The sequence below is a fragment of the Callithrix jacchus genome, chromosome 9 (genome assembly GCF_049354715.1).
Source record: "Callithrix jacchus isolate 240 chromosome 9, calJac240_pri, whole genome shotgun sequence".
Lineage (NCBI taxonomy): Eukaryota > Metazoa > Chordata > Mammalia > Primates > Cebidae > Callithrix > Callithrix jacchus.
This window is the reverse complement of record NC_133510.1, coordinates 10,930,305-10,947,012: the sequence shown is the minus strand read 5'-3', so window position 1 is coordinate 10,947,012 and position 16,708 is coordinate 10,930,305. Positions and strand designations below refer to the sequence as shown.

At 45.1% G+C, this 16,708-nt stretch overlaps 1 protein-coding gene across 3 annotated transcripts in view; it reads left to right on the top strand.

Moving 5' to 3' along the window:
• Positions 1 to 6,366: 6,366 nt before the first annotated feature.
• The window catches only part of BORCS5 (BLOC-1 related complex subunit 5), a 96,388-nt gene continuing 86,046 nt past the window's right edge, over positions 6,367 to 16,708 (top strand). Inside the window, exons 1-2 of one of the 3 annotated variants that reach the window (XM_009003306.3) lie at positions 6,367 to 6,407; positions 10,710 to 10,853. In XM_009003306.3, coding sequence (XP_009001554.1) covers position 6,407; positions 10,710 to 10,853 — 145 coding nt within the window. In that variant the 5' untranslated portion in view covers positions 6,367 to 6,406. Of the gene's footprint in view, positions 6,799 to 10,709; positions 10,854 to 16,708 lie in introns of all 3 variants that reach the window. The other 2 variants (XM_009003307.5, XM_002752133.5) reach the window with 2 other exon arrangements.

Genomic DNA, 16,708 nt, shown 5'->3' with positions numbered 1-16,708 from the left:
CTCCGGGCTCCTGGCCTCTGGCCCCAGCGCTGAGCCCTGCAGGGAGCGGGCGCCCCCACCCCGCTTAGCCGCACGGCGGACCCCGGGCTGAGCGCGCTGCGAGAGGCACTGAGCGGCTCCCTGCTGGTGGCACGAGGGTCTGCAGCTGAGCCTTGCCTCGCGGAGGCCGGAGCCCGCAGCCCGCGCACAGAAAAATAAACATGGGGAATACGTCAAACAGTCCAAAAATATGCAGTGACAAGTCTACCCCTTACCCCCCCGTGCCCCAGTCTCCTAGTCTTCCTCCGCGGAGGCTGAGAGCAGTTTTTTGATGTTCAAGAGCTTATAGTGCATCCTATTAGGGGCATCGTTCTGAGAATGCTCTTTCCATACCTGGAGGATGGAGTCCTCAATTAAGATGGCAATTCTTGGGTTAAACATTATGTGCAAGACAAACCTAAAGGAAGGTATTTGGCTTTCTGCAGGATTTACTGCTTGTAGGTAGGATAATAATGGTGAAAATGCTGGTGTCTGTAACACATATTAAAATTGTATCCCTAACACTTAGCATAGTGCCGGGTACACAACAGGCGCTCAGTAGATATTTAACTAAAAGGTTTTTGTTGACTGAATGACTGGAAAAGAACTGCATAGGGAATAGGTTGTGGAAGTTTCTAAATCGCTGCTGGCCCCATCCCCACCTCCACAAACACACACACAAATGCAACATTACTAAACGACCGACACGTAATTTGTCATGTGTTCTAACCTTTGACAGTCTCTTCACCTCTGTGTTGAAAGAGCTTGGAGACCTGAAGCACTATGCAATTACAAGTAAGTCTAGGCCTGTAAGCCAACAGCTATAGCCTATCTTAACCAGTACCTTCAGGAGGATTCGGTTGACTGAGAATGCTTGTGAACAATGGTCCCTTGTGTGAAACTAACTCTGCTTGTAACCAAAGGATGACTCTTGAATTGCAATGTTGCTAACACTTGGTTTGAAAGAGTCACCAAAGAAAAGTAAACTCCAGAGTCATTTCCCATTGCAGTGATCTTCCTGATGCAACAAGGGAATGATCTGCACGTGTGTTTTATCTCTGCAGATGATACACTGCACGGTTCAGAGTGTAGAGCTATCACATTTTTAAAATCTGTCTACATGGGGTAATCCATGCTAGTTACTAAGTAGACCTTTCCAACATTAGAAACTTCATATTCAGTGCTTTCATACAATGAACCTCTTTTCTTTTTCTTTTTTTTAGAGACGGAGTCTCACTCTGTTGCCCAGGCTGGAGTGCAGTGGCGCGATCTCGGCTCACTGCAACCTCCGCCTCTCGAGTTCTAGCAATTCTCTCAGCCTCCTGAGTAGCTGGGACTAAAGGTGCACACTGCCACACCCAGCTAATTTTTTGAATTTTAGTAGAGACAGGGTTTCATCATGTTGCCCAGGCTGGTCTCAAACTCCTGAGCTCAGGTGATCCACCCGCCTCGGCCTCCCAAACCGCTAGAAGTAAAGGCATGACCCTCCGCACCCAGCCTGAACCTGTTTTCATTGAAATGATGTTATTTTTTCAGTCATGACAGTGAACAAAGGACAGCGATTAAAATAATGATTAAAGAAATATTTTCTATTGATATGTGTTTAATTTATAATTTTTATTTATTTATTTATGTATTTTTTTTTTTTTTGAGACAGAGTCTCTCTCTGTTGCCCAGATGGGAGAGCAGTGACATGATCATGGCTCACTGCAACCTCTGCCTCCTGGGTTCAAGGGTTTCTCCTGACTCAGCCTCTCGAGTAGTTGGGACTACTGGTGTGTGCCACCACGCCTGCTAATTTTTTGCATTTTTAGCGGAGACGGGGTTTCACCATGTTACAGGATGGTTTTGATCTCCTGACCTCATGAGCCACCCACCTCAGCCTCCCAAAGTTTTGGGATTACAGGTGTGAGCCACCATGCCTGGCCCATTCATTCGTTTTTTCAGACAGGGTCTTGCTCTGTTGCCCATACTGGAGTGCAATGGCACAATCACAGCTCACTGCAGCTTTGATCACCTGGGCTAAAAATGATTCTCTTGCCTCAGCCTCTCGAGTAGCCGAGACCACAGGCACACACCACCACACCCAGCCAATGTTCTTACTTTTTAAAAAAAATGTTAACATTCAGTCTCGCTCTATCACCCAGGTGGAGTGCAGTGCTGCGATCTCAGCTCACTGTAACGTCCGCCTCCCAGATTCAAGAAATTCTCCTGCTTCAGTCTCCTGAGTAGCTAAGATTACAGGCTCATGACACCATGCCCAGCTAATTTTCATATTTTTAGTAGAGTCAGGGTTTCACCATGGTGGTCAGGTTGGTCTTAAACTCCTGACATCAAGTGATCTGCCCACCTCGGCCTCCCACAGTGCTGGGATTATAAGCGTGAGCCACCACACCCAGCGTTTTAAATTATTTGTATAGATGAGGTCTTGTTACATTGGCCAGGCTGGTCTCAAACTCCTGGGCTCAAATGATCCTCCTGCCTCGGCCTCTCAAAGTTCTGGGATTACAGGCATGAACCACTACACCTGGCTTACTTAAAAAAAATTAATGAAAAAAACCTTTAATTTCTGGCCTTACTGAGTCATAACTCAGAAATTATATCCATTGTCATTTCTTTTTTCTTTTTGAGACGGAGTTTCGCTCTTGTTACCCAGGCTGGAGTGCAATGGGCGATCTCGGCTCACCGCAACCTCTGCCTCCTGGGTTCAGGCAATTCTCCTGCCTCAGCCTCCTGAGTAGCTGGGATTACAGGCACGCGCCACCGTGCCCAGCTAATTTTTTGTATTTTTAGTAGAGATGGGGTTTCACCATGTTGACCAGGATGGTCTCGATCTCTTGACCTCGTGATCCACCCGCCTCGGCTTCCCAAAGTCCTGGATTACAGGCTTGAGCCACCACACCCGACCTATTGTCATTTCATTTCCTGAAGAGATTCTTGATTCTCTTCTCTGAGGGCTAGAAGTCCCATCTAGGTGGAGTTAGATTTTTTTAAAAAGTAATTGAAAACACGTGTTAAGCACCTGCAGGGGAAATTAAAGACCAATAATGCCAATGAGATCTACCTTCAAGATGTTCATAGTTCAGAAGGAGAGTCAAGTGAATCAATGGCCGTATAAACAATAAGTGTAATGAAGGCCAGGTGTAATGAAGGCCAGGCTCACACCTGTAATCTCAGCACTTTGGGAGGCCAAGGCAGGAGGATCACATGAGCCCAGGAGTTTGAGGCCAGCCTGGGCAACATAACAAGACTCCATCTCTACAAAAAATAAAAATTAGCCTGGTGTGGTGGTACACCCCAGGTAGAGGCTGTAGTGAGCCACGATAGCACCACCGCACTCCAGCCTGAGCAACGGAGTGAGCACTTGTCCCTGCCCTCCCCAAGAAAAGAATAAATGTCATTCCTTCCAGTGAAGGAAGGAATCTAATAGTAGATGGCAACTAAAAAGGCTCAGAGAAGGGACATCTGATCACAGTTTCTGGGAGGAGGTGTTTAATTATTGAAGAAAGAAGTTATTAGCTAGATGAGGAAGAAAAGGCTGAATATTTCAAGAATAGGAAACTGCATGGCCCCCGGGAAATTTAGTCTGTTAGAAGGGTTACCAGTGTACACAGAAGAATAGAGAGAGAGGCTGGGGTCAGGGCAGGAAGGTTTTCATATGTTAAATCTTAAACTTTATCCTAAAGGCATGGGGAGTTCCTGAAGGTTTTTTGTAGGGCAGCGACAGGCCCAGAGACCTAATTAATATCCTAGAAAATTTTCTCTACCTGCCACAGGAGGGACGGATTGAAGGATGTGAGCCCAAGGCCTCTCTTCCAAGAAAGGGAAGTGATAAGGCCCTGAAATGGGCATGGAGATAGAAGAGGAATTAAGAGGAGAGTCTCTTCAGGATGCAATGATTGGTTGGATGTGGTGCTGAGAGTAAGCAGGCTTCTGGCTTGGGAGCCTGGTTGGATGGGAGTACCAGGTCATAAAAAGACACGGGAAGAGGAGCCAATCTGGAATGGACAGAGGCATGATGAGTTTTGAAAACAAGTCCTGGTTTTATCACTTACTAGTTGTGTGACCAAGAATAAATCACTTAACTTTTCTGTGACATTAGGAAATGCAAGTCATATAAGGTAACGTAAAGTAGATACCACTTTTTTTTAATGCAGGTCTAACATATAGACCTGTAGATTTTTTATACAGGTCTAACATATAGATCTGTAGGCTTATAAACTCGTAAAGGCTGTTCAATTCCTAGTTATTACATATTCAATAATACAATTTTGCTGCTTATGTAGAAGGGATTTTAAAGGAGCTAAAAGACATCAATCTCAAATGTTTCCTGGCTTTAAAGCTCCTCCAGCACACTCCTTATGTTATATAAATGCTCATTTAATTTTCTTGCCACGAGACTGTAAGCTTCCTAAGTACAGGGACTGGGTCTTGTTGAATTTTTCATTCTTAGTCTGCATCAAGTGCCTTGTACATTACAGGTTCTCAAGAAACGTTGAGCCAGTGAAGGAAGGAATTTTATCTTCATATATTCTTTTTCTAAATATAGCTTTATGGATATAGAATTTGTATACCATACTAGTTAACCTCATAAAGTGTACTCTTCAGTGGTTTTTAATATATTCAGAGTTGTGCATGCATCGCTACAATTTTAGAACATTTTCTTCAACCCCAGAAAGAAACCTCATAACCAATAATAGTCTACTTTTCCCTTCCACCCACCCCTCCTCGTCCTTAGGCAACACTAATGTGTTTCTCTCTCTGTCGCGCCTCTCCTGGACATTTCATATAAATGGAATCTACAATATGTGGTCTTTTATGACAGGCCTTTTTCATATTGAATAATGTTGTCAAGATTAATCTATGTTGTAGCATGTATCAGTATCATATCTTTCCCTTATTTTGGTGGAATAAATATTCCATTATATGGATATAGTACACTTCATCCATTCATCAGTTGATGGGATAGAATATCCTTTTAAGAATGAAATGTTTATCCAAAGGGAAGCATAAAAAACATCATCACATCAGTATGGACTAGTGTATGGAACACAAGGCAAATATACTTTCATGTGGAAAAGAGGCAACAAGAGCCGGAATGAGTGATTCTCCATCCCTCACCCCTTTAACCTCCTCTCTCACCTACCCCTCAAAGAGGGGAATCTGGGAGAGGAAGCAAGGACTCTCCAGAAGGGAATGGTCTCACTGCTTAGTGGGACCTTCCCAGTCCCATCGGCCTGGTGTGGTTATGTAAACCTCAAGACTAGTCAGACACAACCTTCTAAAAGCCTACCCTGATCTCTCAGGCAGTTTTTAAGATTTATCTTTATATTCCCAGAGAACACTGTACTTAGATTCACTTGCATATTTCTCATTGTATTGCGATGGTGAGTAGAGGAAAGAGCATCACACAGTCCTAAATAGTTCCACCACTTGCCACCTGCTGACCATGGAGGAGTCACCCATCTACAGGCCTCAGGGTTGTTGTGAAAACTAAATAAGGTAAAACAGGGGAAATGTTTGTGATATAGTAGAGTGGAAGGGACTTAAAAAATCATTTTTATTAACTTGACACTCCTAATATGTTTTATGCATATAAAATCTCAAGGGATTTGCTTGTAATTTCTTGATGCAAACAACATAAATATAAAATGAGTAGCAAAGTTCGGAGAATTCCACAGCCAGCTAACTCGTTGATGGCACTGCATTGCTAGGTTACTGCCTTGCCCTGGCAAAAGTGGCCCCTTACTTTTTGGATTACTTGTACTCCCACTTCGCCTTTTGTTAGTTTCAGGGTGACTTGTTGATAACTGTCAAGGTCCCCAAAAAGCGCCTAGCCAAAAAAGGTCCTTCACTTCTCTTTAAAGATGCGCACTTCCTAATACATGAATCAGCAACCTCCATTTTTAAATTTTTCTCTCATTTCCAGCTGCTCTTTCCCCGTCTTCTGCTATTTTTTTTGTTTGTCTATTTGATCGTCCACTGCTAAACTCCTAGCTCTTCAGAATTAAAAATGAGCTTTGCATCCAGGCTGTCGTGGGTTCAAATCCTGAGTCTACCTAGGATTTCTTTCTCCATCTGTAAAACAGAGTTAAAAATACCTAATTTGTAAAGTTGTTTTCACATGTGGGTGTTGAAGAACTTAATAGTGTGGGTGGTGGTTTAAAGGTGTTTCCATGATTACAACAGGAAAGGGCTTAACCTTTTCGGCAGTTACGGCTACGAGGAGGTCAGGCCCTTTAAGACGGGGTTGCACCTAAGCAGGAGCGGTTCTCTCCACCTCTCCCTCGGGCCGGGGGCGGGGCCTCCTAACCCGGAACTGACGGTTGGGCGTAGCCGGCACCGCCCATCCGCGTCCCGGAAGGAGCGAGCTTTGGGCGCCTGAACCAGTGAGTGAAAGCGGCGCCGCCCGCCGGCCGCAGGTGCGGCAAAGCAAGTGTTGTCTGCTTCTTCTCTTAGGGCTCCCCGAAAGAAGGAGGGCGAGCCGCGTGCATTCGCGCCGCGCCTGCTTGCGTTTCTGTTCCCCAAATAGGGCCTCTCCTTCTCCCGTCACCCAGGCCCCAGCGTGGACTGGTCGCGTCAGCCCCACAGATTAGTTTCGCCGCGGCGCGCAGACTCTGCCTTGCCTTCCCGTCCCGGTCCCTGGCCCCTGCCCTGTCGCCCGCCGCCGGAGCGGTGACCGCCCGGCCCGCCGTTCTTCTGCTGCCACCGCTGCCGGCACCATGGGCAGTGAGCAGAGCTCCGAGGCCGAGAGCCGACCCAACGATCTGAACTCCTCAGGTCGGTGTCCTAATCTCCCACCCTCCTCCAGCCCGCCCTGTCCGCTTGCAGAGCGCGGGCTGCCTCCCAGCCTAGTGGGGTCTGGGACGGCGGACGGGAACGCACAGAAAGCCCTCATACCATGCTACTAGGGGGGAAAAAAAAGTCACCATCTGTCCTGGCCTCGATTCCCCTGATGGAAGTGCCTGTGACTGCAAGCTAAGTCAGCGTGGGCGCCGGTGCCCATTATTTATTTTCAAAACAGCCGTTTCTCCCAGCTACAGCCTACTGTTTAAAAGACGACCTAATTAATTTTTGGCTCTAGAGCTCATGGCTGATGTAGTGAGATTTGGCTCACACAGTGGATGGATTATAGGACCTGTAAGAACAGGCAGTTTCTTAAAAACGGGTTTTAGAGGTTATTTTTCTGAAGGGGTATGTGATAGGTATCCACTCGCTTCGAACCCTTGAGTGCAAAGGTCTCCAGAAACAGACTTTTCTTCTCAGAAGGTGTCTTGGTCCCTTTTCTGATATTGTAGAGGTTGGCCAGACAGGCTCTGGTGTTTTCCATTGTTGTCCCCTGTCCATGATTTTTAGATTCCTCTAAGCGTCTGAGACAAGAATGGGAGGATTATTGTGTTTGCAGTATAGTGAGTGTTCAGTAAATAAAACAGCTGATGTTTAATTGAGGACCATTTGCTCCTTTTTTATTGTTACCCACACACCCAGCTGGCAGTGCCTTGGATAAGCTCCGGGGTTGCTAATGCAAATTGGTTAAATCCGGGGCCTAAAGAGTCTCCGATTTTAGAAGTTCTCTATTCTCGATAGGTTCTGTAATTCAGAAATAGGCAAGCTGGTAGATCTCAGGGTGTTTCACACTGAAGCGTGACCTTCAAGACTAATTCAGACCTACATTCTGGGGGCTGGATTGGGGCAGCTTTGAAGGGTGAGCAGCATCTGCTAGCTTTGCTACGTTTTTCTATTTCCTTGGAAGGCCCAGAGTATCATATCTGTTACAACAAATATAATAATTATGAACTCTTTCATTTTTGCCTCTGTGGCAGGATAGAAACATATTTTGGGGGGAAAAGGCGTGGCATCTTTTTAATATGTTTGCTCGCCCATGAACCAACAGCATTCACTCATTTCTGATGTTAGAATTTGCCTCTTCCTCTGTGCCAGGTACTTTACATGCATTTACATGTAATTTTTGCAGTAATCCCATTTTACAGATGAGGTAGTAGAGGCTGGTAAGAATGTTTTGAAGTCCCGTTTTCTCTGGCATCTGGGGAAGGAGGAATCACAATTTGTAGCAGGAAAAATTTCTGGCATGGCTTTTGTAAAATGTTAGGTGAATTACCAAAAGTGGATAAGAAACATTTCTTGAAAAGCAGCAGAGATTTTTCTAAAAGAGTGAATGCTAAGTCTCAGGAGATGAGCTTCCAGGAGGCAAAGCAGTTCTATGGCATCCCTGGATTAACTTTTGAGATGTGACTATAATGAGCCTGAGAATATCACCTTCTAGAGCATAAAACACTTTATAAAGATTCATTCTAGGCCGGGCGCGGTGGCTCACGCCTGTAATCCCAGCACTTTGGGAGGCCGAGGCGGGTGGATCACAAGGTCAAGAGATCGAGACCATCCTGGTCAACATGGTGAAACCCCGTCTCTACTAAAAATACAAAAAATTAGCTGGGCATGGTGGCGCGTGCCTCTAGTCCCCGCTACTCAGGAGACTGAGGCAGGAGAATTGCCTGAACCCAGAAGGCGGAGGTTGCGGTGAGCCGAGATCGCGCCATTGCACTCCAGCCTGGGTAACAAGAGCGAAACTCCGTTTCAAAAAAAAAAAAAAAAGATTCGTTCTTGCCTCAGTCTGGAAGATATTTGGGAGAGGGGATGATTTTTGATCTAGGTACTTCTTTATGATTTGAATCACTTCCCTCCAAATAGATTACATTCTCCCAAGGTAACTGAATTGATCTCCCTCTTTGTCCGTCCTCCAAATGTCTGATTTTTGCCTCAGCCTAGAATGGACTTACTGGCTATTTTTGCCCTTCTTGGACAACTATTACAATTTTAAGAGTGAGGGGCTGTAGTCCTAGCTACTCAGGAGGCCAGGTAGGAGGATTGCTGGAGCCCAGGATTTTAAATCCAGCCTGGGCAATGTAGTGAGACCATGACTTTTTTTTTTTTTTGAGACACAGTCTCACTGTCATCTATCCTGGAGTGTTAGTGGCATGATCCTGGCTCACTGCAACCTCTGACTCCTGGGTTCAAGCAATTCTCATGCATCAGCCTCTGGAGTAGCTGGGATTACAGGTGCCTGCCACCATGCCTGGCTAATTTTTGTATTTTTAGTAGAGATGGAGTTTCACCATTACTCAAGTGATCTGCCCACCTCAGCCTCCTGAAGTGCTGGGATTACAGGTGTGAGCCACCGTGCCCAACCACCTTGACTCAAAAAAAAAACAAGAGTGAGGAGGCTGAAGCCTCAGGAATAGGCCCATCATTTGGGGGTTGAGACAGGGTTTTCCCTGGACATACTAAACATAGCTGGCCTGATGTGGTAGGGTACATAGACAGCTTTGCAACGACAGTGTCGCAGAGATGTGTACCAATAACCTACAGACCTCTAATTCCTTTCCTAACTGCTTCTAGCACTGCTGACCTTGGGGAAGTCACAGTCAAATCATGTACCCTATATTTCTCATTTTAGAAATAGGGATATATATATCAAGATAGCAGGAGAATTAAAGGAGAAAGTAAAAACAATCTGCTTATACTTTTGTGAGCTGAAGATGAAAGAAGTTCATCCATATTATATAATCCTGTAATGGGCTGGGTGCAGTGGCTCATGCCTGTAATCCCAGCATTTGGGGAGGCTGAGGCAGGTGGATCATAAGGTCAGGAGTTCGAACCAGCCTGGCCAATATGGTAAAACCCCAGCTCTACTAAAAATACAAAAATTAGCCGGAGGTGGTGGTGCACACCTCTAGTCCCAGCTACTCTGGAGGCTGAGGGAGGAGAATTACTTGAACCCAGGAGGCAAAAGGTTGCAGTGAACCAAGATTGTATCACTGTACTCCACCGTCGGTGACAGAGCAAGACTGCCTCAAAATAAAATGAAATCCTGTAATGTCTGGAGTTTGTTGTTGTTTTGTTTTTTGAGACTCTTCCTCCCTTAACCATGCAGTGGCATGATCATGGCTCATGCAGCCTTGACCTCCTAGGCTCTAGTGATCCTCCCATCCCAGCTTCCCAAGTAGCTGGGACTACAGCCTGCAGCACCACACCTGGCTAATTAAAAGAATTTTTTTTGTAGAGACAGAGTCTCATTATGTTGCCCAGGTTGATCTCGAACTCCTGGACTCCAGTAATCCTCTCACCTCAGTCTCTCAAAGTCCTGAGATTGTAGGCATGAGCCACCACACCCAGCCTGTGTTGTGTTTTTTTGTTTTGTTTTTTTGAGACAGAGTGTCACTCTGTCACCCAGGCTTGAGTGCAATGGCACCATCTCAGCTCACTACAACCTCTTTCCTCTCAGGCTCAAGTGACTCTCCTGCCTCAGCTTCTTGAGTAACTGGGATTACGGGCATGTGCCACCACGCCTGGCTAATTTTTGTCTTTTTAGTAGAGGCAGAGTTTCACCATGTTGGCCAGGCTGGTCTCGAACTCCTTACCTCGGGTGATCTGCCCTCCCCGGCCTTCCACTGGGATTATAGGCAGGAGCCACTGTGCCTGGCTCCAGCCAGAGGTTTTAAAAAATACTATAGAAAATAGTTTCTATAATTTATTCCCTGGCACCCCAACCCCCACTGCAAAATAGCTACATTGAATAAAATTATTTTTTTTTAATCACTACACCAGGAACTGCTTTGGTGAGGCAGAGGTACCTAATACGCATTTCCTAAACAGTGTAACTTTGTTTTCAGTGGCTCCTTCACCTGCCAAGCATAGAGCCAAGATGGATGATATTGTGGTTGTAGCTCAGGGCTCCCAGGCCTCACGGAATGTCAGCAACGATCCCGACGTCATCAAGTTGCAAGAGATTCCAACCTTCCAGCCCCTTTTGAAAGGTAAAGGATTGTGTTCTGTTTTATCTGAGCTTGCTGGAGAGGCTTGTGTAGCCCTACTGCTTCCTTCCTACTTATCCATGCTCCTTGCTCTCTCATCTCCTTTAGGTCTTTGCTTAAAATGGCATCTTCTCAGGGAAGCCTTTCTTGATTTCCCTAATTAAAATTGCAGCCCCTATCCCTACCTGTTTTCCTCTATAGCACTTAATTACCATTGACCTACTGCAGATTTGTTTACCGTCTGTATTTCTCTGTTAGAATGTGAGCTCCATGCTGGCTGGTATTTTCTCTTTTGCTCAATGTTGAATTCCTAGCACTTGATAGAACCTGGTATAAGATAGGGACTAAGTAAGTGAATGAAGGAGGTTGGAAATGGCCCTTCCCTGTTATATTCCCATGAAAAGATTTTCATTCTTATTCGTGATCTGAACAGTGGGTGGACTAGTTCAGATCGGTAGAGAAAATCTCCATCACTACTGATACACTTGTGATTAATCCTGGCGGCTTTTTTTTTTTTTTTTGAGATGGAGTTTCACTCTTGTTACCCAGGCTGGATGCAATGGTGTGATCTCGGCTCACCACAACCTCTGCCTCCCGGGTTCAAGCGATTCTCCTCCCTCAGCCTCCTGAGTAGCTGGGCTTACAGGCATGCGCCACCACGCCCAGCTAATTCTAATTTTGTATTTTTAGTAGAGACAGGGTTTCTCCATGTTGGTCAGGCTGGTCTCAAACTTCTGACCTCAGGTTGTCCGCCTGTCTTGGACTCCCAAAGTGCTGAGATTACAGGCGTGAGCCACTGTGCCTGGCTGTTGGTGGCTGTTTATATGAGAGAAGAATGTGTGTTTGAGAAGAGAGATTACCCACCCAATTAGCATGTATTGTGGCAGTTACCTTTTGACACGAAGGCCATAACTTTATAATTTTCATATCTCCATTAAGTAGTGGAGACAGTTTTATATTAACCGGTGTTTCTGCTATCAGAGTCCTTCAGTTTCTTCTTCCCTCACCCTCCAACCAAAGATTAGGAAATAATGAAGCTAAGACCCTGGTTTACTTAACTTGGCATAATATAATGTAAAACATCTTACATTATTACCTCAGTTGGTATTGGAGTCATGACACCAAAATAAAGAAAAAAAGGAAAAAAATTACATTTCCATAACTATTTGCATTAAAATGCCCCTCCTCATACACATATCATCCCTTTAATTCTTATATCATTAAATGTGTTTCACTGATTGGGGTAAGATCAGGCGGCTGGCATATAGAGAAGTTGAACTTGAACCTTCGTCGTCGATGTCAAATGCTATATTACACTGTTCAACACTATTTAAGAAAAAAAAATGATGCTTTATAGATGATCCATATATTGTCTCATTCTTACCAGAGCTTCATCTGTTTCATAGATAAGGAAACACAAGCTTTCAATGTCTTCCCTACAGGTTCAGGATTAGACTTTGGTAAACGTTTTGGCTTTTTTTTTTTTTGAGACTCAGTTTTTGCTCTTGCCACCCAGGCTTGAGTGTAATGACGTAGCTCACTGCAAGCGCCGCCTTTTATGAGTGATTCCCTTGCCTCAGCCTCCTGAAGTAGCTGGGATTACAGACGCACTGCTAAATTTGTTTTTTTTACTTTTAGTAGACGGGGTTTCACCATGTTGGCCAGGCTGGTCTTGAACTCCTGACCTCAGATGATCCATCCCCTTCAGCCTCCAAAAGTGCTGGAATTACAGGTGTGAGCTACCATGCCCAGCCTACTCATATCTTAGCTTTCATGATTTTGAGAAATAATGTGATTCTCTAAAGAAGCCAACACAATATAGTAGGGCATGGTGGCTCACACCTGTAATTTCAACACTTTGGGAGGGTAAGGCAGGAGGATCACTTGAGTCCAATAGTTCAAGACCAGCCTGGGCAACATAGTGAGACTCTGTCTCTACAGGTAATACAAAAAATTAGCTGGGCATTGTGGCACATGCCTGTCGTCCCTGCTGCTTGGGAAGCTGATGTAGGAGGATCCGTTGAGCCCAGGAGGTTGAGGGTGCAGTGAACAGTAGTCATGTCACTACACACCAGCCTGGGTGACAGAGCAAGACCCTTTCTCAAAAAACAAAAGAAGCTGGCCGGGCGCAATGGCTTATGCCTGTAATCTTAGCACTTTGGGAGGCTGAGGTAGATGGATCATAAGGTCAGAAAATGGAGACCATACTGGCTAACACAGTCAAACCTTGTCTCTACCCAAAATATAAAAAATTAGCTGGGTGTGGTGGTACATGCCTGTAGTACCAACTACTCAGGAGGCTGAGGCAGGAGAAGGGCTTGAACCCGGGTGGCAGAGGTTGCAGGGAGCTGAGATCACGCCATTGCACACCAGCCTGGGCAACAGAGCAAGACTCCATCTCAAAAAAATAAAAAATAAAAACCCAACATTAATGAAATTTCCATCTTTACATTTCCTTATACAATCAGATTAAAAGACATAGGTGGCTTTTATTTTTAGAAATTTAGAGTTGGCCGCTATTCTATAATCCGTCCCTTCTGGACTTGCATGTAGTGCTGCCCACAAACCCCAGAGTTTTCATGCCCCTGTTTCCTGTTATTTTCATCCCCTCTTCTCCTAAACTCTTCTAGTCCTGGATGGTACCTTATGTGACCAACTCTTGTTTTCACTTTAGGGAAATACCCAAAATATTAAATAGAAGTTTGAAATATAGTTTATACTTTTCAGGGATTAGCTTTTTAGTCATTTGAAATGTAACTGACCCTTGAACAACTTGGGGGTCAGGGGTATTCCCGTCCCAATCCTGCAGTAAAAAAATCTGCATATAGGCTGGGCATGGTGGCTCACACCTGTAATCCCAGCATTTGAGGAGGCCGAGGTGGGCTGATCACTTGAGGTCAGAAGTTCAAGACCAGCCTGCTAACATGGTGAAACCCTGTTTCTACTAAAAATACAAAAAGTTAGTTGGGCATGGTGGTGTGCACCTGTAATCCTAACTGCTTGGGAAGCTGAGGCAGGAGAATTGCTTGAGCCCGGGAGGTGGAGGTTGCAGTGAGATGAGATCAAGACATTGTACTCCAGCTTGGGCAACAAGAGCGAATCTCCATCTCAAAACAAACAAAAAAAATCTACCTATAACTTTGAACTTACCCAGAACTTAACTACTAATAGGCTTCTGTTTAGGAGAGGCCTTACTGATAGCATAAACAGTTGATTAACACATCTTTTGTGTTATATGTATTATAAACTGCATTATTACAATAATGTAAACTAGAGAAAAGAAAATGTGTTAGGAAAATTATAAGGAAGGCCAGGCGTGGTGGCTCATGTCTGTAATCCCAGCACTTTGAGAGGCTAAGGTGGGTGGATCACTTCAGGTCAGGAATTTGAGACCAGCCAGGCCACCATAGTGACACCCTGTCTCTACTAAAATTACAAAAACTAGCTGGGTGTGGCGGTGTGCACCTGTAGTCCCAGCTACTTGGGAGGCTGAGGCATGAGAATCACTTGAACCTGAGAAGTAGAGGTTGCAGTGAGCCCACATTGTGCAACCGCACTCCAGCCTAGGTGATGGAGCGAGACTTGGTCTCAACAAAAAGAAAATTATAAGGAAGAAAAAGTATATTAACTATTCATTAGGTGGAAGTAGATCATCATAAAGGTCTTCATCATTGTCTTCATGCTGAGTTGGCCGAGAAGGAGGAAAAGGAAGGGTTGGTTTTGCCATCTTAGGGATGGCAGAGGCAGAAGAAGATTCACATATAAGTGGACCCATGTGGTTCAGACTCATGCTGTTCAAGGGTCAACTGTAATTTGTTTTATGATAATCACTAGTAGGGGAAATATCTAGGAGAAGACTTGGTGTTAAGGGAAGCTAAGCTCAGATTTAAAGTTGTCGCTGAAGGCTGGACATGGTGGCTCACGCCTGTAATCCTCACATTTTGGAAGGCCAAGGTGGTTGGATCACCTAAGCATAGGAGTTAGAGACTAGCCTGGCCAACATGGCACAACCCTGTCTCTACAAAAAAATACAAAACTTAGCTGGGCATGGTGTTGCACACCTGTAGTTCTAGCTACTCAGGAAGTTAAGTTGGGAGTATTGCTTGAGCCCGAGAGGTGGAGGTTGCATCGAGCCAAGAGTGCATCACTGCACTCCAGTCTAGGCAACAGAGTGAGACTCTGTCTCAAAATAAATAATCACTGAGTGCCCTAAAAGTGAATAATTAATGCGATGCAGTTAATTCAGTGCAGTGCAACGGGACCTGGTTGCATTGATAAATGAGTTTTAACTGGGACTTTGCCACCAACTATTATGTTGTCCCGGCTTTGTTTTTTCCACCTCTTTGAGCCTTGGTTATTAGAACACTGAGGATAGGTGTGGGAAGGAGGAAGGTTAGTAAGGAGCAGGTTACAGGAAGAGGTTATCTGGGATTTGGTTAAGGAAGGTAGAGATGAGATCATGGCTCACGGCAGCCTCAACCTCCTGGGCTTAAGTGATCCTCCCACCTCAGCTTCCAGAGTAGTTGGGACTACAGTGTGCACCACACCCGGCTAATTAAAAGAAATGTTTTTTTGTAGAGACAGGGTCTCACTGTGTTACCCATGTTGGTCTTGAGCTCTGGACTCCCGTGCTCCCCCACAGTGCTAAAACTACCGGCATGAGCCACCATGCCCTGCGGCGATTTAGAAAATACTATAGAAAGTGGTTTCTATAATTCATCCCTCCCCACCCCCACTTGATGAGGGTGGCATGAATCTAGAAATGGCAACATGTGGCTGTGGCCAGACTATAGCAAACAAAAAGCCAGTGAGCATTTAGGGCGATGCTCATGTTTCACCTGTGAAGACAAAACATCTTGGGCTGTGATTAGGAGAGGGGAATAATATTGGGTGGAAATGATAAGTATAATTATAACAATCGTATCTTATTCTCCGCCTCCCCCGCAACCCGTACTTCTATATAATAGCTATTGTTCTTTCCTTTTTTGGGGGGATGGAGTCTTGCTCTTGTCACGCAGGCTGCATGGTCTAGGCTCACTGCAACCTTCACCTCCTGGATTCAAGTGATTCTCCTGCCTCAGCCTCCTGAGAAGCTGGAATTACAGGCGCCCACTACTATGCCCAGCTAATTTTTGTATTTTTAGTGCAGACGGTGTTTTGCTGCGTTGTCCAGGCTGGTCTTGAACTCCTGACCTTGTGATCCGCCTGACTCGGCCTCCCAAAGTGTTGGATTTACAGGCGTGAGCCACCGTGCCCGGCCGTTGCTTTCATTTTTATAGATTAAAATATTGAGGCCCAGAGAGCTTAAATTAATTGCCTAAAATCACATGGCTGTAAGTTATAGCACATTTTAAGATTGCATCAGGACGTAGAATAAGACTTAGTTTCTGAATGTAGCAAAGCCGGTCATAAAACTCAGTAGGATATACTGGGTACTTGCGTGGTGGGTATGAGGTGGTTTGGGTTTGTAGGTGCAGCATTTGTTGCAGAGCCTCCTGCTTTGACATTGTTCTGCCTGATAATTAAAAGCCCTGCCCTCTGCCTGCTGGGCTGCTGCAGGGGCCACACATCACTGTCGCCTTTATACTCTGATCTCTTTTTCTCCCTTTCCTGCTTTCAGGATGAGGCTATTCCTCAAAATAGTAAAAAGGCCATGCAGTGAAGGCTGTACCCACCAGGTTTGATTTCAGAAAGCTTTTATTCAAGTTAATGACAGTTTATTCTTTCAAAACAATATATTCAAGTATTACACAGAGTTCACTGTTGTTTCATAATGTCATATGATGTAATGCTAAAGCTGGTGGGTGATCTGCAGAGGCAGTGGCTGGGCGAGTTTGGGGCTATTTCTATGACTGAGG